This window comes from Zea mays, chromosome 4 (genome assembly GCF_902167145.1).
Source record: "Zea mays cultivar B73 chromosome 4, Zm-B73-REFERENCE-NAM-5.0, whole genome shotgun sequence".
Lineage (NCBI taxonomy): Eukaryota > Viridiplantae > Streptophyta > Magnoliopsida > Poales > Poaceae > Zea > Zea mays.
Genome location: NC_050099.1, coordinates 183,742,821 through 183,764,953, shown reverse-complemented (window position 1 = coordinate 183,764,953; position 22,133 = coordinate 183,742,821). Strand labels below are relative to the sequence as shown.

At 46.0% G+C, this 22,133-nt stretch overlaps 1 protein-coding gene and 1 long non-coding RNA gene across 2 annotated transcripts; both read right to left on the bottom strand.

The window, feature by feature from the left end:
* Nucleotides 1-16,206: 16,206 nt before the first annotated feature.
* Nucleotides 16,207-16,961, bottom strand: LOC100279175 (uncharacterized). Its single transcript, NM_001152201.1, has one exon. The coding sequence runs from the start codon at nt 16,824-16,826 to the stop codon at nt 16,368-16,370; it is 459 nt and encodes a 152-aa protein (NP_001145673.1). The 5' UTR covers nt 16,827-16,961; the 3' UTR covers nt 16,207-16,367.
* Nucleotides 16,962-17,155: 194 nt separating this feature from the next.
* On the bottom strand, nt 17,156-20,624 carry LOC100273656 (uncharacterized). Its single transcript, NR_146329.1, has 6 exons — nt 20,305-20,624; nt 20,031-20,206; nt 19,336-19,439; nt 19,123-19,240; nt 18,686-18,947; nt 17,156-17,482 (listed from the first exon to the last, which is right to left on the bottom strand). It is a non-coding gene; the product is annotated as an uncharacterized lncRNA (long non-coding RNA).
* Between the last annotated feature and the right edge of the window lie 1,509 nt (nt 20,625-22,133).

The following is a 22,133-nucleotide window of genomic DNA, read 5'->3' as shown; positions in this document are numbered from 1 at the left end:
CTCGCCCTTACACTTAAGATTCACAAAAAGCACGGAGTAAGGGAGGGAAGCAACACACACAAATCCACAGCGAAATGCGCACACACACGGCCAAGAATCGAGCTCAAAGACTATCTCACAGTTTCTCACAAGAACAGAGCTCGAATCACTTAGAATCACAAACGGATGCGCAAAGACTGAGTGTGGATGATCAAGAATGCTCAAGAGTTGCTTGGTTATCTCCTCCATGCGCCTAGGGGTCCCTTTTATAGCCCCAAGGCAGCTAGGAGTCGTTGAGAGCAAATCTGGAAGGCTGATCTTGCCTTCTGTCGTCGGGCGCACCGGACAGTCCGGTGCACACCGGACACTGTCCGGTGCCCGATTTCCTTCCTTAAACAGTGCAGTCGACCGTTGCTGATCTGGGAGCCGTTGGCGCACCGGACATGTCCGGTGCACACCGGACAGTCCGGTGCCCCCTTCCGACCGTTGGCTTGGCCACGTGTCGCGCGCAGAATCCGCGGCCGACCGTTGGCCCTAGTCGACCGTTGGCTCACCGGACAGTCCTGTGCACACCGGACAGTCCGGTGAATTTTAGCCGTACGCCGTCGGCGAATTCCCGAGAGCGGCCTGTTCGGCCGAGGCAGCCTGGTGCACCGGACACTGTCCGGTGCACCACCGGACAGTCCGGTGCCCCAGACCGAAACAGCCCCTTGGCTGTACACAGCCACCTTTTTCCTTTTCTTTTTCTTCCTGTTTCTAACACTTAGACAAATATATTGGTACACAAAACCAATGTACTAAGACTTAGAAACATACCTTTGCTCTTGATTTGCACTTTGTTCATCCATTGCATAAATTCACATTTTAAGCACTTGAGTTGGCACTCAATCACCAAAATACTTAGAAATGGCCCAAGGGCACATTTCCCTTTCAGTACACCAAACTCAACAACATCCCATATACTTTTGTGGAGTGAGGTTAGGTGAAACCGCATTAAATCACTCCACCTAGCATAATCTTCACCATCAAAGGTTGGTGGTTTGCCTAATGGGACGGAAAGTAAAGGCGTATGTTTAGGAATGCGAGGATAGCGTAAGGGGATCTTACTAAACTTCTTGCGCTCATGGCGCTTAGAAGTTACGGAGGGCGCGTCGGAGCCGGAGGTGGAAGGTGATGAAGTATCGGTCTCGTAGTAGACCACCTTCCTCATCTTCTTTTTCTTGTCGCCACTCCGATGCGACTTGTTGGAAGAGGCTTTCTTCTCCTTCCCCTTCCCCTTTTTGCGGGACTCTTCCAATGAAGCTTTCCCGTGGCTTGTAGTAGGCTTGTCGCCGGTCTCCATCTCCTTCTTGGCGTGATCTCCCGACATCACTTCGAGCGGTTAGGCTCTAATGAAGCACCGGGCTTTGATACCAATTGAAAGTCGCCTAGAGGGGGGTGAATAGGGCGAAACTGAAATTTACAAAATTAATCACAACTACAAGTCGGGTTAGCGTTAGAAATATAATTGAGTCTGAGAGAGAGGGTGCAAAACAAATCGCAAGCAAATAAAGAGTGTGACACGCGGATTTGTTTTACCGAGGTTCGGTTCTTGCAAACCTACTCCCCGTTGAGGTGGTCACAAAGACCGGGTCTCTTTCAACCCTTTCCCTCTCTCAAACGGTCCCTCGGACCGAGTGAGCTTTTCTTCTCAATCACTTGGAACACAAAGTTCCCACAAGGATCACCACACAATTGGTGTCTCTTGCCTCAATTACAAGTGAGTTTGATCTCAAGAAAGATTGAGAAAGAAAAGAAGCAATCCAAGCGCAAGAGCTCAAAAGAACACAACAAATCTCTCTCACTAGTCACTAGGGCTTTGTGCGGAATTGGGAGAGGATTTGACCACTTGAGTGTGTCTAGAATTGAATGCTAGAGCTTTTGTAAGTAGTTGGAAGGTGGAAAACTTGGATGACTTGAATGTGGGGTGGTTGGGGGTATTTATAACCCTAACCACCAAACTAGCCGTTTGGTGGAGGCTGCTGTCGCATGGCGCACCGGACAGTCCGGTGCGCCACCGGACAGTGTCCGGTGCGCTAGCCACGTCACCTGGCCGTTTGGTTCCGACTGTTGGAGCTCTGACGTGTGGGCCCGCCTGGCTGTCCGGTGGTGCACCAGACAAGTCCTGTAGACTGTCCGGTGTGCCACCCGCGCGTGCTCTGCTCCTCTGCGCGCGCTGGCGCGTATTTAATGCGTTGCAGTCGACCGTTGGCGCGAAGTAGTCGTTGCTCCGCTGGCTCACCGGACAGTCCGGTGTGCACCGGACATGTCCGGTGAATTATAGCGGAGCGGGAATCCGAAGCTGGCGAGTTCAGAGTCTCTCTCCTCTGGAGCACCGGACATGTCCGGTGAATTATAGCGAAGCGCCTCTGAAAATTCCTGAAGGTGCGAAGTTGGTCATCGAGTTCCCTGGTGCACCGGACACTGTCCGGTGGCACACCGGACAGTCCGGTGCGCCAGACCAGGGCAGCCTTCGGTTGTCCCTTGCCTTTTTGGTTGAACCCATTTCTTGGTCTTTTTATTGGCTAAGTGTGAACCTTTGGCACCTGTATAACTTATAGACTAGAGCAAACTAGTTAGTCCAATTATTTGTGTTGAGCAATTCAACCACCAAAATTAGTTAGGAAAATAGGTGTAAGCCTAATTCCCTTTCAAGCGCGCTCCATCCGCCTCCCTCCGCGCTCCATCCTAGAATCCTGCGGCTTCCTCCGCTCTCCGCCATCAGTGCTCCCCGGTCCCCCGCAGCCCCGTCACCTTCCTCCCCACCCCCCGGCAACTCCGTCCCGGCCACACATCCCGCCATGCCGGCGCGCACCCAGGCCCCTCCTACGCCCCTCCCCCGAAACCCTCGCCCCTCAATCTCCGGCGACATAGTTTTGCGCCCGTCACGCCCCAGCAATCCATGGCGGCGGATGATGCTCTGTCCTGTCTTATGCTGCTGCCTGGTGGTGGTTGAGCTCGAAGGCTGGTCACCGGTGCCCGTGGCGATGAGCTCAACAACCGGACTGCTAGCACCCTTCGCGACGTGCGTCCAACACAGATCCAGGATCTGGCAACCTCTTCACCCCCTGCTTGTGCCCTACCACACTCCATAGGTTCGTCGCAGGCCCATGCTGCCCTCCCCTCATCGGCGGCTCGGCTCCAATCCAAGACGGTCAACAACGGCTCCACCTCCAGCTTCCACCGTCGGTTCGCCATAGTGCCGCGCGGGCCTCCCCTCCCTGGTCGCTAGAACACTGAAGCTCTAGATGAGATCTCGTTTCTGCTTCAGATTTCAGAAAACCGAAGTGCTAGAGTGACGAGTTCCTACTCCTCAGCATCAGCCTTGAGGACCTAGGCCGGGAGTGTGGCATTGGGAGGAGCGTGACTTCCTGCTTGCCACCACAGCCACATTGCATGGCAGGATGGCGAGGTTGGGCACGCCCGAGAGTAGTCTGAGGAATGGGCGCCGATGTAGGATCCTGCACCAAATTCCCATCATTGGGAGGTTGTTCTGGCTACAAATTTGTTCTCAACAACTCGACTCTGCATTCTGCCCAAATTTCCCCCCTGTTCCATCCATGATAAGCTCAAGGAAAGCCTTCATTATTGGTGTAATTGGGATGCCTCCGATCCGAACCAATCAGCTGCAGTTCAGAGGCTACAATCGCAGCCCCAATCATTTGATTTGGTTGCTTAACAAATGATCTTTTTATTATTTTCTCAAGTGCCCTGCTTGCCACCATAGCCACGTTGCACGGCGGGCTGGCGAGGTTGGGCACGCCCGAGAGTAGTCTGAGGAATGGGCGCCGATGCAAGCCATTGCTTGTCAGTTGTTTTCTTCCCAGGTTGTGGGGGTTGCTATCTCAGGTGCTTCTTATCTATCTCAGGTGCTATCCCAGGTGTTTCTTCTCAGGTTTTCCTGGTTTTTATCATAGATCCGTGCATAAGATTTGTCTTGATTTTTTGTTTGTTTCAGAGAAAGCAGTATTCTAACATGGCATGTTCCCAGCAATTATTTTTTCGGAAGCATGTGAGATCTTACCGTGTAGACACTTCGCACGCCTTAAGATCTTCACCCTGGTTCAGATTTCCTTATCCATTGCAGTGGGGAACTCCAGTTTTTTCCTGGAAAATGGGCCTTGTGATGTGTGTTGTATCAATTATTGCTTCTGTTGATTCCGTAAGTTGATGACTCCTCTGAAGTTTGATCCTAACTACAATATTTTGCACGGTGTCTTTAAGTTTCATAATAACTTTGCACTGCATTATGTGGATTGGATCTGCCCCAGTAGCACATTACCTTCATTTGTAAACTCTTTTATCAACTTCGCATAGGCCTTCTTCTTGGGCACATGTTTTGCTCTGCTAATGGTTCCTGGAAATTAGCTAGCTTAGTAACGATAGTGTCTTCTTATAATTAAAAGTCTAGAAGCAACCAGTAGCACATTACCTTCATCTGTGTTGCATGCTGGTTGATATGAGAGGCTAATTTCTGAACTACTGATGCTGCCTCTTTAGGTTCCTCTTGGATTAGGAATCACATGGGTTGTTGCTTTCATTCTCACAGCAACTTTGTGTTAGCCTTTACTGCTTTCTACCTTATGGCACAGGTTTCCAGTCCCGCGTCTCCGGCGAGTCATTGCCTTCGTCTTCCGAGGTTTGTTAGTGGTTCACGTCGTCGATGGAAGGCTAACACATGTCTTCCGGGGTTTGGTCGTGTTTGGGTCAGGATGACATGGCGGCAGTGGTATCCACAGTCTTGCTCATCACCGAGGTGACTACATTGTTGCACATGTTTGTTGGAACGAGACTGCCACTTGTGGTCGTGCTTGACTTCTACTGGTTCTTCGTGTCATCGCGGTCGCTGGTACTCTTCTCACAGCTCCTCTCCCTCGTTGCCACGCAGGAGAGGGTGGCGGCGCTGGCTCCGGCGCGGTGGAGCTGTGTCACACCCGGGTTTTAGGGGTCCAAAGCCCGGGCGCGAACATAATCACCAGGTGTGCTAGGACCAAGTCTCACACATATGATGAATCATGGCACAGGATCGAATGTCACATCTTTACTATATAACAGGAATTCTATACAAAATAAATAATTACATTATAAGGAGACAACGGTCCAGCAACCCAAAGTTGACTGGGAGACGACGGCCTAGACCTCTCACGAACACATCGCAGCATCCTCCATGCGCCTCATCCTGTGGTACCTGTCCTTGACCTGTGGGGGTGTGAGACAGCAAGAGTTAGCTCACATACGTTCATCGCTCAACAAGTTGTGGGGAATAATGTGCATGAACTCGCCAAAGGTGGGAGCTCACGTGAAGTGTAAGGCTTACCAAAGAGGATGGTTAGAGTTGAGCATTGCTTTTAAAGTTGGTCAAAATTTTATTAGCAATTACTAAGTATAAGTAAATACCAACCCAATTAAGAAAAGTAATAACATCACCTGCGATGCAATGCATATGACAAATTGAATTTAGTTTCATAAATTAATCATGTGAGGGTCCGAGCTGCTCATGACCGTGAGCACGGCTAGTATACCAGTTTTACACTCTGCAGAGGTTGTACCCTTTACCCACAAGTCATGTTACCCATCTGCCAAGGGATCGCGACTTCCCATACACCTCTACCGAGGAGGCGAGGCAGGGTAACACTACGAGGCATTTACAAAGTTCCACTAGCTTCAGAAAACCCGCTACAGTTTATAGGAGGCTCCAATGCAGGGTTCTTGCCTGACCGCCATCGCAGCAAAATCAACCAAGGACCTCCCTACACTGACCACTCCCCTACTGCCCTTGCCCCTTTCGGGTAAGGTAGTCCTCCACTAGCTTTCCTAATTAATCAGCCAAGGGCGTCCATAAACCCTTGTGGTGGCACTGTTTTCCCGGGTGGTCGCTCCATGTTCCAATTAACATAATGATCTTATCATGAACAGTGATAATAAACAGATAATAAAAGTATAATCGTGAACAATGTATCTTCATACCCAAAACCACATAAAGCACTAGCAAGTACTACCCAAAAAGTTCAGTGGTAAACAAGGTATAAAGATAGACAAACTAGGGTAACCTATTGGGTCCCATTAAAATTAACCTATGCAGATCATTATGATTAATCAGAACATGGCTGGGTAAAAAGAAGTGATCAAGGGCACAACTTGCCTGGGAACTTGAGATTCCAGGTACCAACTTGCTCTTCAGATGACACGTAACCTCGCGCTAGTCGTAGCATTACAAACAAACAGTGTATAGGCAAAATTAATATTACACCAAACATATATGCAAAATACATAATAATGATCTACATATTGAAATAAGATCACAGGAATAGGAATTATTAATTTTGGAGTTATAGATTTTAAGTTATGGATTTTCCAATGTTTTATGTGCTTAATACAAGATTAAGTACTAGAATAATTCTAATGTGTCTTTCATGCCAAAACTGTGGCCCAAATGGATATACAATAATATTACAAAAATTTAGCAACTGAAATTGACTAATTTGGAGTTCATATGGATTTTCTACAAATTAAACAAGTTTCTGCAATTAAATATGTACTAAAAACTATTTTCTAAATAATTTTCCTGGTTTTATAATTCTCTGGAGTGGGCCTCAAATTCCAGAAAGTGCAGGGGCTCAATCGTAAAAGAAACCGAGACACAAAGCACTATACAGGGTGGATTGCGGGTTGATATCAACAAACTGTAGGGACTCATAAGAAAATGTGTCAGGCCGAAAGGGTATTAGAAGCCCACAGCCGCCCGATTAGAAACCGGCGGCCCAGATTACATCTGCGCTTCCCCCGAACCGGTACGGAGCAGGATCCGCACGATTCAAGATCAACGGCCAAGGTTTAATGAAGTTCAGATCCGATTCCCCACCATCGGATCGCCAATCGACGGTCATGGGTGGACGCGATCAAATCGGCATCCCGATCTAATCTGATCCGCACGCGCCAGATCCAACTGTCCAAATCCTATCTAATCGAACCGGTATGCGGCATCTAATCCGGACCATCGACTCTAATCTAACGGCTCACGGTTCGTCTTCTCTCCCTCACCGAACAACCAGACGGCGGCGGTGCCCCAAGCACGGCAGCCCACCGCCGGACCGCCCGTCAATCCACACCGCAAGGCCCCAAAGCTTAATCCGCGCCCCCCAACGCGATGCCCATCGAAAAGCGGAGAGGATGGTGTACTGTTTACCTCGATGTGAGACGAAGATTCTGCTGCCCCCGTGATGCCGCGATCCCGCGGCGGAGTCTCCACTACGGCGACGAATTCACGATTAGCCGAGTCCTTGAACACCCCGATTGTCCCCCGAGCGCAATCCGCGCACCCACCGGCGGACCGGAGATGCAAAGGAGGAACCCCCCCCCCCGGCGTTGAGATGGTAAACCGGAAAACGCCCGCGGCAGCGGTGACTGCGGTCAAGCCGTGTTGAGGATGCGCACGCGGTCGGTATTAAGAGATCCCCACGGAGGGCGCTATATATAGGGGCGAGAGCCACGGCTAGCTACTAACTTCCCAGAGAGAATCGCGGCGAAGACCATGGCGACGCGGAGAAGATCTACAGGGAACGCCCGCGATTCTGTTGGGGAGGAGGCCCTAACGACTCGGCCCATGCGACGGTGGCACGCGCTGAAAGTGACAGACGCCAAAAGACTGACTCGGGGTCCCCATATGTCGGTGAGCGCGAGAGATTTCCGGCGGCGAGCTCGCCGCGATCTGTTGCGGTCAGAGGCAAGCTCGGCGCGAGGGGAACAGTTCCAGAATCCGGGTCCCACATCGCAGCGACACCCGCGCAAGCGCCATCCCGTGTCTCCGACTAATGGGCCCATGCAGCAGTGAGGACCAGCAGCTCCATCTTGAGGCGCCGACACGCGGGTCCCACCAGCAGTGACACAAGGAGATGCATTGAGAAGGTTGTGCGGCTGGTCAAGAGAGGCTGATAGCGCGGGGCCCGGTGACAGCGACCAAGCGCAGTGGGAGGAGGGTTGGCCGAAGCGCGCGCACGAGCTGGGCCGCGCGGGTTGGGGAGTGGGGATGGGCTGAGGGAAACGGATTTGGCCGATGTAGGGTTTTTCTCCTTTTTTCTGTTTTCTTTTCTCTGAATTTCAAATTTGAATCTATATATGTATTTGAATTTCACCCTAGAGCCCAATGTACAAATTCAACTCAAATTTGCAAGAATATTATGTATTTATTTATATATGTTTTTTATATATAATGTTTTCTTTCCTCCCCTCTTTTCTTGATTACCTCTCATTCTCAATTATTCAAGTGAGTCATTAACTCACAAATTTGGATGTAAATTTATTTCTATCCATATATTTTGTTTTATTTTATATAGTGTTTTTCCTTCTCCTTCTCCATAATCTAATTTGCAAACTAGGTCTTAAATCCATATGTGGACATAAATGTATTTCTATTACTTTTCTAAAATAATTCTTGTTTTCCAAAATTCACTTCTCAATTTTCAACACTCAAGTATAATTTGAGATTACTGAATTTACTATTTTCTTTCTTCATATATTTATTTTGTTATTATTTTTTTATACGACTTTTGGGCCTTACAAATCCTACCCCCCTTAACAGAAATCTCGTCCTCGAGATTTGTAAGGACAGGGAAGTAAAAAAAATCTTTATTTGTAGTTTAGCCTTTAACTTCTAAGAAGTGTCATGTTATTTAGAAAGTGGTTATGAAAACATGGGTATATATATGTATAGCCACTTTATTAGGTATGATAAAAGATGTCTTTAAAGCATCCAAGATTGTGGATCTTGATTCCTTTGAAGGTATGGCTTGACTCTTATTATTCTTTCAACGAGTTTGATCTCCTTCTTTTCGAGTCTTCATCTAGATTAGGGACAAGAGGTTAAGATAGATCTGTTATGTAGGTCAAGTTGTTGGGTATGGCCGAGTTGATCTAGGTCACCAGTTTAAGCTTAAGTGGATTTGGAGTATGGCTTAGTCCGTTGTACCAGCATTAAGTAACTTACTCTAGATTAGATCATAATAGATTAGATAGAATCTAGATTAGGTTGGTACGACTAGATTAAACTAGTTAAGATCTCATTATTTTGGATTAGGTCCTGGTGGTTACTTTAGGATCAGATAAATATAGTGTTTAGGATAAAACGAATCTTTCATGATAGGATGAATCTATTAGAATAAGAGAGAGTCTTTTAAGATAAGGTGAGTTTCTTTTAAGATAGGATGGATCCATGAGTGTAGAATAGAATCTTTTTAGATGAGATGGATATTGTTGGGCTAGGTACTTTAATGAGGGATAATCTAGTTTGTCTAGTTATAAGCATTTTTTATATGTATATGCAGATGTAATTGTGGACATTACTCCCCAACCCATCACACTCAATCAAAGATCCAAATCAGACAAGTATCATAAGAACAAACACTCAAGCACATAGACACCTATAAAAATAGTTTTGTTTTTGTTCCTAAGAATAGGTCTCCTATTCCTAAAGGTCGCTTTAGGCACAGGATCTCAAAGTGTGAGATCCACATTTGTCTTTAGAAAGAAAAGGTAAGAATAATCAGAGTAAAGCGGAAATAGATGAGAAAAGATTAAGATAAGTTTAGAATAGAATCAGAGTAACAAAGGTAAGTAGATAGTGGTTGTCCAGCTCTATCTAGGTTTTGTCCTACAGTCAACATTCCTCTGATACCACTTCTGTCACACCCGGGTTTTAGGGGTCCAAAGCCCGGGCGCGAACATAATCACCAGGTGTGCTGGGACCAAGTCTCACACATATGATGAATCATGGCACAGGATCGAATGTCACATCTTTACTATATAACAGGAATTCTATACAAAATAAATAATTACATTATAAGGAGACAACGGTCTAGCAACCCAAAGTTGACTGGGAGACGACGGCCTAGACCTCTCACGAACACATCGCAGCATCCTCCATGCGCCTCATCCTGTGGTACCTGTCCTTGACCTGTGGGGGGTGTGAGACAGCAAGAGTGAGCTCACATACGTTCATCGCTCAACAAGTTGTGGGGAATAATGTGCATGAACTCGCCAAAGGTGGGAGCTCACGTGAAGTGTAAGGCTTACCAAAGAGGATGGTTAGAGTTGAGCATTGCTTTTAAAGTTGGTCAAAATTTTATTAGCAATTACTAAGTATAAGTAAATACCAACCCAATTAAGAAAAGTAATAACATCACCTGCGATGCAATGCATATGACAAATTGAATTTAGTTCCATAAATTAATCATGTGAGGGTCCGAGCTGCTCATGACAGTGAGCACGGCTAGTATACCAGTTTTACACTCTACAGAGGTTGTACCCTTTACCCACAAGTCATGTTACCCATCTGCCAAGGGATCGCGACTTCCGATACACCTCTACCGAGGAGGCGAGGCAGGGTAACACTATAAGGCCTTTACAAAGTTCCACTAGCTTCAGAAAACCCGCTACAGTTTATAGGAAGCTCCAATGCAGGGTTCTTGCCTGACCGCCATCGCAGCAAAATCAACCAAGGACCTCCCTACACTGACCACTCCCCTACTGCCCTTGCCCCTTTCGGGTAAGGTAGTCCTCCACTAGCTTTCCTAATTAATCAGCCAAGGGCGTCCATAAACCCTTGTGGTGGCACTGTTTTCCCGGGTGGTCGCTCCATGTTCTAATTAACATAATGATCTTATCATGAACAGTGATAATAAACAGATAATAAAAGTATAATCGTGAACAATGTATCGTCATACCCAAAACCACATAAAGCACTAGCAAGTACTACCCAAAAAGTTCAATGGTAAACAAGGTATAAAGATAGACAAACTAGGGTAACCTATTGGGTCCCATCAAAATTAACCTATGCAGATCATTATGATTAATCAGAACATAGCTGGGTAAAAAGAAGTGATCAAGGGCACAACTTGCCTGGAAACTTGAGATTCCAGGTACCAACTTGCTCTTCAGATGACACGTAACCTCGCGCTAGTCGTAGCATTACAAACAAACAGTGTATAGGCAAAATTAACATTACACCAAACATATATGCAAAATACATAATAATGATCTACATATTGAAATAAGATCACAGGAACAGGAATTATTAATTTTGGAGTTATAGATTTTAAGTTATGGATTTTCCAATGTTTTATGTGTTTAATACAAGATTAAGTACTAGAATAATTCTAATGTGCCTTTCATGCCAAAACTGTGGCCCAAATGGATATACAATAATATTACAAAAATTTAGGAACTGAAATTGACTAATTTGGAGTTCATATGGATTTTCTACAAATTAAACAAGTTTCTGCAATTAAATATGTACTAAAAACTATTTTCTAAATAATTTTCCTGGTTTTATAATTCTCTTGAGTGGGCCTCAAATTCCAAAAAGTGCAGGGGCTCAATCGTAAAAGAAACCGAGACACAAAGCACTATACAGGGTGGATTGCGGGTTGATATCAACAAACTGTAGGGACTCATAAGAAAATGTGTCAGGCCGAAAGGGTATTAGAAGCCCACAGCCGCCCGATTAGAAACCGGCGGCCCAGATTACATCTGCGCTTCCCCCGAACCGGTACGGAGCAGGATACGCACGATTCAAGATCAACGGCCAAGGTTTAATGAAGTTTAGATCCGATTCCCCACCATCGGATCGCCAATCGACGGTCATGGGTGGACGCGATCAAATCGGCATCCCGATCTAATCTGATCCGCACGCGCCAGATCCAACGGTCCGAATCCTATCTAATCGAAACGGTATGCGGCATCTAATCCGGGCCGTCGACTCTAATCTAACGGCTCACGGTTCGTCTTCTCTCTCTCACCGAACAACCAGACGGCGGCGACGCCCCAAGCACGGTAGCCCACCACCGGACCGCCCGCCAATCCACACCACAAGGCCCCAAAGCTTAATCTGCGCCCCCCAACGCGATGCCCATCGAAAAGCGGAGAGGATGGTATACCATTTACCTCGATGTGAGCCGAAGATTCTCCTGCCCCCGTGATGTCGCGATCCCGCAGCGGAGTCTCCACTACGGCGACGAATTCATGATTAGTCGAGTCCTTGAACACCCCGATTGTCCCCCGAGCGCAATCCGCGCACCCACCGGCGGATCGGAGACGCAAAGGAGGAACCCCCCCGGCGTTGAGATGGTAAACCGGAAAACGCCCGCGGCAGCAGTGACTGCGGTCGAGCCGTGTTGAGGATGCGCACGCGGTCGGTATTAAGAGATCCCCACAGAGGGCGCTATATATAGGGGCGAAAGCCACGGCTAGCTACTAACTTCCTAGAGAGAATCGCGGCGAAGACCATGGCGACGCGGAGAAGATCTACAGGGAACGCCCACGATTCTGTTGGGGAGGAGGCCCTAACGACTCGGCCCAGGCGACGGTGGCACGCGCTGAAAGTGACTGGCGCCAAAAGACTGACCCGGGGTCCCCATATGTCGGTGAGCGCGAGAGATTTTCGGCGGCGAGCTCGCCGCGATCTGTTGCGGTCAGAGGCAAGCTCGGCGTGAGGGGAACAGTTCCAGAATCCGGGTCCCACATCGCAGCGACACCCGCGCAAGCGCCATCCCGTGTCTCCGACTAATGGGCCCATGCAGCAGTGAGGACCAGCAGCTCCATCTTGAGGCGCCGACACGCGGGTCCCACTAGCAGTGACACAAGGAGATGCATTGAGAAGGCTGTGCGGCTGGTCAAGAGAGGCTGATAGCGCGGGGCCCGGTGACAGCGACCAAGCGCAGTGGGAGGAGGGTTGGCCGAAGCGCGCGCGCGAGCTGGGCCGCGCGGGTTGGGGGAGTGGGGATGGGCTGAGGGAAACGGATTTGGCCCATGTAGGGTTTTTCTCCTTTTTCTGTTTTCTTTTCTCTGAATTTCAAATTTGAATCTATATATGTATTTGAATTTCACCCTAGAGCCCAATGTACAAATTCAACTCAAATTTGCAAGAATATTATGTATTTATTTATATATGTTTTTTTATATAATGTTTTCTTTCCTCCCCTCTTTTCTTGATTACCTCTCATTCTCAATTATTCAAGTGAGTCATTAACTCACAAATTTGGATGTAAATTTATTTCTATCCATATATTTTGTTTTATTTTATATAGTGTTTTTCCTTCTCCTTCTCCATATTCTAATTTGCAAACTAGGTCTTAAATCCATATGTGGACATAAATGTATTTCTATTACTTTTCTAAAATAATTCTTGTTTTCCAAAATTCACTTCTCAATTTTCAACACTCAAGTATAATTTGAGATTACTGAATTTACTATTTTCTTTCTTCATATATTTATTTTGTTATTATTTTTTTATACGACTTTTGGGCCTTACAAGCTGGACCTTAGGGACTCGAGCCTCACCTTCTCGTGGCTGTGCTCGCGCCTCCGTGGGGCGCTGGGGCCTCACCTTCTCCGGCGCCGTGCTCCCCTGACCAGCTGGCCACCATTGCCAGGCTCTTGCAGGACCAGGAGATCCCTGAGGCCAAGATCTGGCTCTCCGCCGGTCTCTCTGCCTTCCTTTTCCTCTACGCCTCCATTTTAGGGTTGGTTGCTTCTTCCACCTAGATCAATCAATCTTGCATTGCCTGTGTGATGCCTGACTCTCGCCCACATTAACTTTTTTCACACATGTAAATGCATGTGTTCTTGTGCAGATGCAGGCCTGGCAAGGCAGTGGTGTCCTCGGACCTGCCCATGGGCGCAGAGCTCAGCTCATCAGCGACATTTTGTGTCTCCATGTCCCCGAGGCTAGCGACTATATCATCCCCTACACTGCATCCTTAATTCATGCATAGTTTGTTGTATTTCGTTAGCTACTTCCATAGTTTATCAATCTGAATAGAGTGCCAGGCGTTGCTGTAGAGGCGATGAGCACCCAGGGAAACTGTGAGACGCACGGTGTAGCAGTGCCAGGAACCAAGGATGCAGGCAAAGGAAAGGCAGGGCAATCCAGTGGCGATCGACAGGAGGAGAAGTTACCCAAGTGTGAGCAGGTCGACTATGGAAGTGAAGTTGAAGGCTGCGCAGATGATGAGAACCCTGGCAAGAGGGCTGCTTTAGTTACTTTGGTTGGAAATGAATATTGCGGCGACGAGGATGAGAGAGTTCAAGTGCTCACCATTGTCAAGAAGGACGAGCCTGCATATGACATTGACGACCGTATTAATCCTGGGACAGTTGCAGGGTGCCTTGAAGCGAAGGGTGTTGTAGGCGCTTCTGCCGCCACTTCTGTGGTGCGACCTGCTGGCTCCCGATCGTCAAGTTTCCATGGTGTGACTAGGTGAGTGGCATGTCCCTGTAATTTGTAGCAATTGCTAAGGGGAGACAAACAATTCAATTGATTTATCACTTTGGTATCTTACCTAAATACACATTGTCTGCTAAGCATACTGGGTCAATTTTGCCAAAGTCATCAATTTGTGCAGGCATAGATGGAGTGGGAAATATGAAACTCATCTGTGGGACAGTTCTTGCAGAGTAGAGGGACATAGAAGGAAAGGGAAACAAGGTATCCATTTTTTAACCATCTAACCAGAACTAGGAGACCTTCAATCTAAAGGAGATTTACTCTTTATATACCGAACCGTTATCTTTTGTCAATAAATAATAATTCTATGACTGCCAGATATAGAAATATGGCCATGTAAATAAAATAGGTTTCCTTGAGAGCTAATATTGTGCATTTATTTCTTTGCCATCTTCTCATTTATCTTCTCATGTCATCCACCGCCATCAACGCCCTCTCTCACAATTAGGTGTATGTCCTATACTACTGATCTAGAAATATGATACCTCTCTAGGAATTGCCTACATGTATGTTCCCCACAACTCATTTATATAAACAAGTCTGAAGTTTCTAATAGGAATGCACTTGTCAGCTAAACACAATAGAGGGATGTTGTCCCTGATACACGATTATGTTTTGGTTGAGAATAAACTCTGTTGTAAAGGAAAAATATTTATTGCCTGACTGGCATGGTGCGAGGGTTTCGTATACCAGACATAGCATAATAGCTTTTAGAAAAATAGCTCTTTTCTGTTTTAAAAAGATTATATGCATTGCTATTTTGGTTGAGAAATGCCTCTGTTGTGAATACACATGGTGCCTCTGTTGCATGAAAAATGAGAAGCGATGTTGCTTTGGTTGAGAAACCCCTCTCTTGTGAATAATAAGCTGGGTTGATGGCTTGAGATAACTGCAATTAGATATGCAGTGAAATATTGTTCTCTTGTGTTTATGTTCATATAATATTCAGTTTCATGTTTATATTTTTATAATTGCATATGTTCACCTTATTAAACCCCTCTGTTGTGAATAATAAGGTGGGTTGATGTTTTGGTACAGATTTACCTCTTTTTGTAATAGCTTCTAAGAGTATAGCTCTTTTTGGTTTTAATACTTGTTCTTGTTCTTTTTCAGATTGTAAAGCAGCTCGTCCACTGTTCCCTGCTCGTGAAGATCGCCTTTCTCTCCAATCGTGACGCCGATAGTGAGTTCTCTGCTTCGTCGAGTCACGCACTTAATTGCTAGAGGTCGCAAACGTTTTGAAGTCTGTGTGTACGATAGCTGAAAGAGACTATCCTTTAAAAATGTAGAAATTGTTTGATCCAGATTCGGATTTATTAATTCCGTTCGAATGGACTATGTAACATTTTCTCGTAATAGTATAACACACATTAGTAATAAGTTATCATGATATTATATGTTTTCGTTGCAACGCACGGGCATTCAACTAGTGATTGAATATGGACGGAAAAAATATGGGGTAAAAAGAACTATATTTTGGAACGGAGAGTACTTAATTCAGTTTTGATGTGGCGGTGACAGTCAGAAAGATTTTAAAGGAGTTTGCTCAAGCGGTATAAACCATCGAAGACAACCAGGTTTCCGGTTGCCTTGTGCCCGTGTAACCGTGTCCGTCGATGCAGAAGAGCGAATACCATGCAACATTGGGGGCAAGAACTGTCAGTCTGTGTGTGTAGCCAGCTAAGCATACTGACATACTGTCATTGTGTGAAAGATTGCAGTTGATGCAATGATGCTGTGTTTCCCCTTGTATGCAGGTTCTTGTAATTCTGACAGAATAAACTTGAGAGACAACGAGATTTTGCACAGAAGAACGGATGCACGAATTGTTTAGACCGGCAGATGGCCATGGCCTAAGCCATTCCGCTCTGATCACGGCTGTCTTTGTGGGATGGAGTAAGAAACGAACGCTCACAAGATTCCCTTTCCATGATTTGGGCCACATACATGGCTGCAAATGGAACAGGATGCATTAATCTGAACGTTTATTGCGTCTGATCATGGCCTAATAAAACATCGCAGTAATAATTGCATCAATAGATTGCAGCAGCTATGGCGAAGTAGGACGGCCTCAGTTCCTGCTCTGCTGCTGCTGGGCCTGGTGCTGCTGCTTGTGCAGCTGCGCTGACGCGATGGCCAGCATGGACCTCACCTTGGCCACAGCCGCGGCCTTGTCCGGCGGGCAGCTCGCCAGCGCCGCCCGCAGCGACCGCACGGCGGCGTCGGGCCGTCCCGCTCCCAGCGCCGCGCACGCCGCGCGGTACGCCTCGTCCGCGACCCTCGCGTCGTAGCAGGCCGGAGGCAGAGGGGAGGCTCCCCGGTCCCCCTGGCCCTCGGGATCGATCTCGGGCGGCGACGAGGCTGAGACTTGGGAGGGGTCGAGGAGGGCGCAGGCGCGGGCGTACTCGGTGGAGACGATGGCCGCGTCGATCTGCGACATTAGCGACTCGGGCGTCGACGGGAAGCTGCGGATCACGTCGAAAGGGCTCCACCCTCGCAGCCCGCCGCCGCCGACCTGGCTGCCCGACATGGTTTGGTGGATCGGACTACCGAGAGAGAGAGAGAGAGAGAGAGAGAGAGAGGTTGGATCTTGGATGGACTGGCGTAAGTGGATGGCCAAGCGAGAAAGAATGGAAACCGACTACACTACCAGTACACACTACACACCGGCAGTGTGAAGTGGGGCCTGGGGGGGCTGCTGAAGCGATAATCAACCGGATTGATCTGAACCGATCACACTTCATCGCCGTTCAGGGACAGGTAGAGATCAAAATTAACAAATGAGCATATCCGTGAACTGATAACAATCAGTATTAATCAGAGGAAAATTAAGGTCGCCAATAGGTGAATCACTGGATTCAATCAACCACCACCCACCAAATCCAATTGCCAGGTTGACTAAGCTAAGTTTTACTTTTACATCGTATATACCGGGGCCAAACGAAGAAAAAGAAAAGAGTATATTCCCAAAATGAAAAGAAAAAATATGTACGGTGGAACTGGTTGGATCAGCACAGCACTAGTCTAATTAATTCCTGAGTCTCGATGCTGTTCGTTTGGTAAGAGGTAGTGCAAGCACAGGTGACACCAGACATCCACGGCACGACAACAGGTGCATTGGGACGAGCATCTTGTAAGGCTCTGAATACTTAACTTGTCTTTGAAGTTCAGTTTGGGGTGGTCAGCCTGCAAGCAGCAGCAAAAACCATCATAAACGAGATATATATGCGAGGGAAACGGAAATGGCTTAGCGTCCACTCCCACATGATAAATTAAAAAACAAGAGACCTTTGGCTTGTATAGAGACAAAATATTAGTCTTGTATAGAAGAAACCTAACATGAAAAGGATCTTTGGCTTTGTCAGACTAATTATTTCTAATGTAGCAGGACAAATCAGCCTGCCCAAGCATCTTGCAGTCATAAACCAGACTTATTTTTTTCTCGAACCATGCCAGAGAATTACGTGTCATTTTATTATTAAGAAGAGAAAGGAAACCACCCTTCCCGGGGGAGGGGGTTAGTACATATTAACACTTTAGGGCTTGTTTGGTTATTTCCAATACGCATGGATTGGATGGGATTGGAAAAAAAATGAGAAGAAGTTTGACTTTGTTTGGGATTTAAACCTATCCAATCTCACTCAATCTACATGGATTGAGAGCTAACCGAACAAGCCCTTACAGATTATCAAAACCAGACCCGACCCTAAGTGGTCCAAATTTTAGGATAAGGTCCTGGAGGGCTGAAGCCCCGGCCAGGCACCATATTTGTCCTTCAGCAACAATGGCTTGCACTACACTCTGGGCCTTAGACCAGACTTATGCAACAAAATTGGTTGTTGCCATGACTAATGATTTTTACAAAGAATACTAGCTTAAATAAATCCAAGACTGTAAATAAATTATGCCACTAACGTGTTCATGCACCAACCTAACTCATTATTCAGATTAGGTAAAAAAATGTTATAGAATGCATATCTCAGCTAACAATAAGATAAACTGAACTCCACTAGTCCACAAACTGCAACGAGCTGGAAGCTTGTGGAACAATAAGATTACTCTGCAATCCTAGCCGGAAACAGCTGTGATGGCTATATGAAACTACAATGGGCAAATGGGCAGCAACACCACGTTTTTACCTTGCTTCTGCTAGTTAAATCTCTAGCAGCTATTTATAAGAAAGTACAACAATTTTAGACTTCGAAGTAATATAAACTATCACCACATTTACATACTGTTAGTAACAATTAACCTGTGTGATACGCAAAAATTGCATAAAACACCGGGATCTTTGCTTAAAGAATCATGAAGAATCAGATGCTGACAGTCATCTAAAAATCAAAGGGTTGCGGTGGTTGCTAAAACACATATAGAACAGACATGCGCTACCTGTTTCAACCAGCACTCCTGATGTTTATGCTCATATTTGTCTTGTCAGAAGCATCCAAATTCCGATGGGCAATAAACCCATATATTGCACTTCAATTCCCCTGGCTTGGCGTTCGTAGCTTGATCAAGACAAGCTTGACAACAATCAGCAACATATTCTTTGTGGTGCGTTAATCCCATCTAACAGCGGCACCATCATAATCTGTATGGAGCTCAGCATTACATTGTCGGGACAAGGGTGGACCTGCTACTATCTCTTCTTCTGCAACAGTAGAGAACATTGGAAATCACAAATCAAATCTTTCTAAGGGCGATTCAAAAGTTACATTTTAATCAACTCATCAAGTAAGTACAAAAAGGATCCAAATTGACACCAAATGCTCTAAACATCATATAAACCAACACAAACACAATGCATGACCCATACAAGAACAAACCTTCTGGTTCATTTTCACGTTTATCATCATGTACAGACAGTACAGTACGTGTGACTTCCCCTGGTATCCAAAGGCCAATGGCCTCCAGAAGCATATGCCTTGGCTCGTTTGAAAATTCCTATAGGGTAAGACCAAACTCAAGTTTTACAGTTGAGGAAACAAAATATATAGAAGCACAAAAGATGCCAAACACGGAAAGTTATGGTCACATACTGATTTCCTCACTAGATAGGTCCAAATTTGATTGATTCCAAGTAGATGCAACTTTGATGCCTTTTAACTTCTCAACACGCCATAGTTCCACCACTCCTGCGGTCCTGCCATATGCCCATATATATAGTAAAAGAGAGATACATACTTCAACCTCTCTATAATACTGGAAGGCTGTGTTTTGGTCATAAATCAATGCTCTAAATCAATCTAGATCTGGCATGCTGCAAAAGCAAGAAAGAAGCATGCATAGCACAAAACCAGAAGGTTCATGTTAAGAGTAAATTTCGAAAATGGCGGAGAAAATACTGGAAACAAATTAAGCAAAGACTGAAGGAACGCTTGTGCCAAATGACTAAGACCATTAGCTCATTGGGGCAGGGCCTCCTATCTAATCGTTTTTGCTTTACAGATTAATTCATAATTCCATTATGCTCAAAGAACCACTCAGGCAAGAGCATTTAACATGGGTCATAGCTCATAAGTGCAACTTGAACTGATAAGCAACAAGAAATTTAAAAACACTTCTCTTCAGGTCAACACTGGATGTGCCAAAAATAGGCCCTTTGCACAAATGCATGCCAGGTGGGCGACGAACAATGAGATAAGATAAAATACAGGGCCAAGTTATGCATGGGTGGTATAAAAAAAATGGCACGAACTCATTGCACATAAAACAGCGACCTTACACAGAGTACCTCTCTGCTACGCGAGGCTGCTGTTATCTCCCAAGTCCAGCAACTTCCGTACAATATCATAAGAAACCTTCTGCTGCGGCACCAACCGCAGTTCCTCCCGTCGCTTCTGCCGTGCGAATTTCTTCCGCAGCTTCTTTTACCTTTGAATTATTTCAGTGGACTAGCTAGGAACTAATCTATCAAAATAAAGAACAAAAAAAAAAGAGTTGTATAGTGGCTGTACCGCCAAAGAAAGTGAGCCGAAGGTGTAAACATGGCGAGGGATTCCACTCACGGTTGGGAAAGGTGGGCGCGAAGGAAGCGGGGGGCGGGGGCGGTGAGGGAGCGGAGCACGAGCAGAGCGGCGACGAGTTTGCCGAGGCAGACATCCACGGTGACGTGCCTGCAGGAGCACCACGGGGTGGTGGCGCGGCCCCCGAACGACGACGCCCGCGCTATGCCCCTCGCCATGGCGCCGCCTCCGCCATCCCGGCATTGTGCCCCGCGGCCTCCGACTTCGATACGGAAGCTCCCCGATTCGATCTCGCAGGACCCCGCACCCCGCGATTCGACCGACGCCGACGACCAGACCAATGCGCAGGCTACGCACGTTCGCCGCAGTGGTGGGAGTTTCTGGTCTGGAATCATTAGCAACCGTTACAAGTACACATGATCAATTAATTAGTGAGGGGCTGTGTTCTCTGGTACAAATTAGTGACTTGTTTAATGTTGGAAGCTTCAATTAACTTTGCTCAGAGGGTAACAGAATCTCAGATACAGGCCAGTCATACAGGACTAAGTTAATACTAGTGTTATTCAAGCAACAGCACAACCAACCTGATCTGTGTCATTTTGAGTGACTGCACCTGATTGATCTAAATCAGATAGCTAAGCTGGTTATTTTTATCAGCTCACTCATTACTTTGGACACATGTAGCTTTATCCAATCACCGGGGGAAAAACAAAGGGAATATTTCGTTTCTACTCATCCACCCCTATCATGAGCGAAATCGTGCTATGGCTCTTTTGCGCGATCTATCGTCTCTCCCCGACTAATCAAAGTCTCTCTCTGATGGGCACCTTTTACTCCTTTTTTACGTACCCATCTCCCCTCATCATCATCGCAAATAAAAGCTGTAGCTACTGGAGTACTGGTCTAAGCAGTCATCTCGGCATCCATGCATGCATATCAAGGTCTGTTCAAATTAGGAATGACCATTTAATCTGTAGATCTAAAATTTGACAGGCACCCGACCTGATTCAATGGGTGCGAGTACGAACGAAGAATTTGACCCAGTGGTCCCGCACCGGTCTGAAATTTCGCGGTCTATTTTAATCCGTGGGTGACCCACTCTCATCCTAAAAATTGATTCGTTCTTTATTTTGTGCAAATATAATTAAGATACAATAGCAATTGTTTTTAATAAATAACTTAGCTGATGTTTCATGAAATGTTTTATTGTTGCTCAACGTGGGAAGGCTTGACTTATGTAGATAAAACTCAATTATTGCTAGTATTTAATTGCTTATACCTAAATTATTGCGTAAAAGTGGACACTTAGTAAAACCTCGCAAGTGACCTAAAACCCACCTGAAACCCAATGGGTTCGGGTGCGGGTTTGGTACTGTACCCATGGGTGCGATCGTGATAGATTTTACGGGTGTCATCCCTAATTTGAATGCATTAGAGCTAATAGTTAACTGACTAAAAGTACTAATTAAATTAGCTAGCTAACTATCAGTTAATTTTATCTAGGTTAAAAATCAGCTAGTTGAGGATGTGGCTAACATTGAGCTAGACGCCTAGGCTACTAGTGAAGAGTGTTTGGATGTCTTCAGCTAAAAGTAACAAATAATTAGGCTGTTTGAATTTCCCTAGCTAATTTTAGTAGCTAAGGACTAGTTTGGTTTTCGCAAAGGAAATTAGTTCATTTTTTGAAAAAGAAATGGAATCTTTTGTGGAAAAAAAAAGGTGTTCCCAAAGTAACCCTAAATATTAAATCTAGTGTATTCAAACAGGGTCTATACGTCAGCGCAGTTAATAGAAAAGTCTGCACAAATTTGCAAACCTTTGTAGCCTACGCCGCACCGAAATTTTTTTATAAAAGGGAAACAAACGAAGAA

Excerpts from the sequence above, each read along its gene's own strand:
- LOC100279175 (NM_001152201.1), bottom strand. The coding sequence starts at position 16,826 with ATGTCGGGCAGCCAGGTCGGCGGCGGCGGGCTGCGAGGGTGGAGCCCT.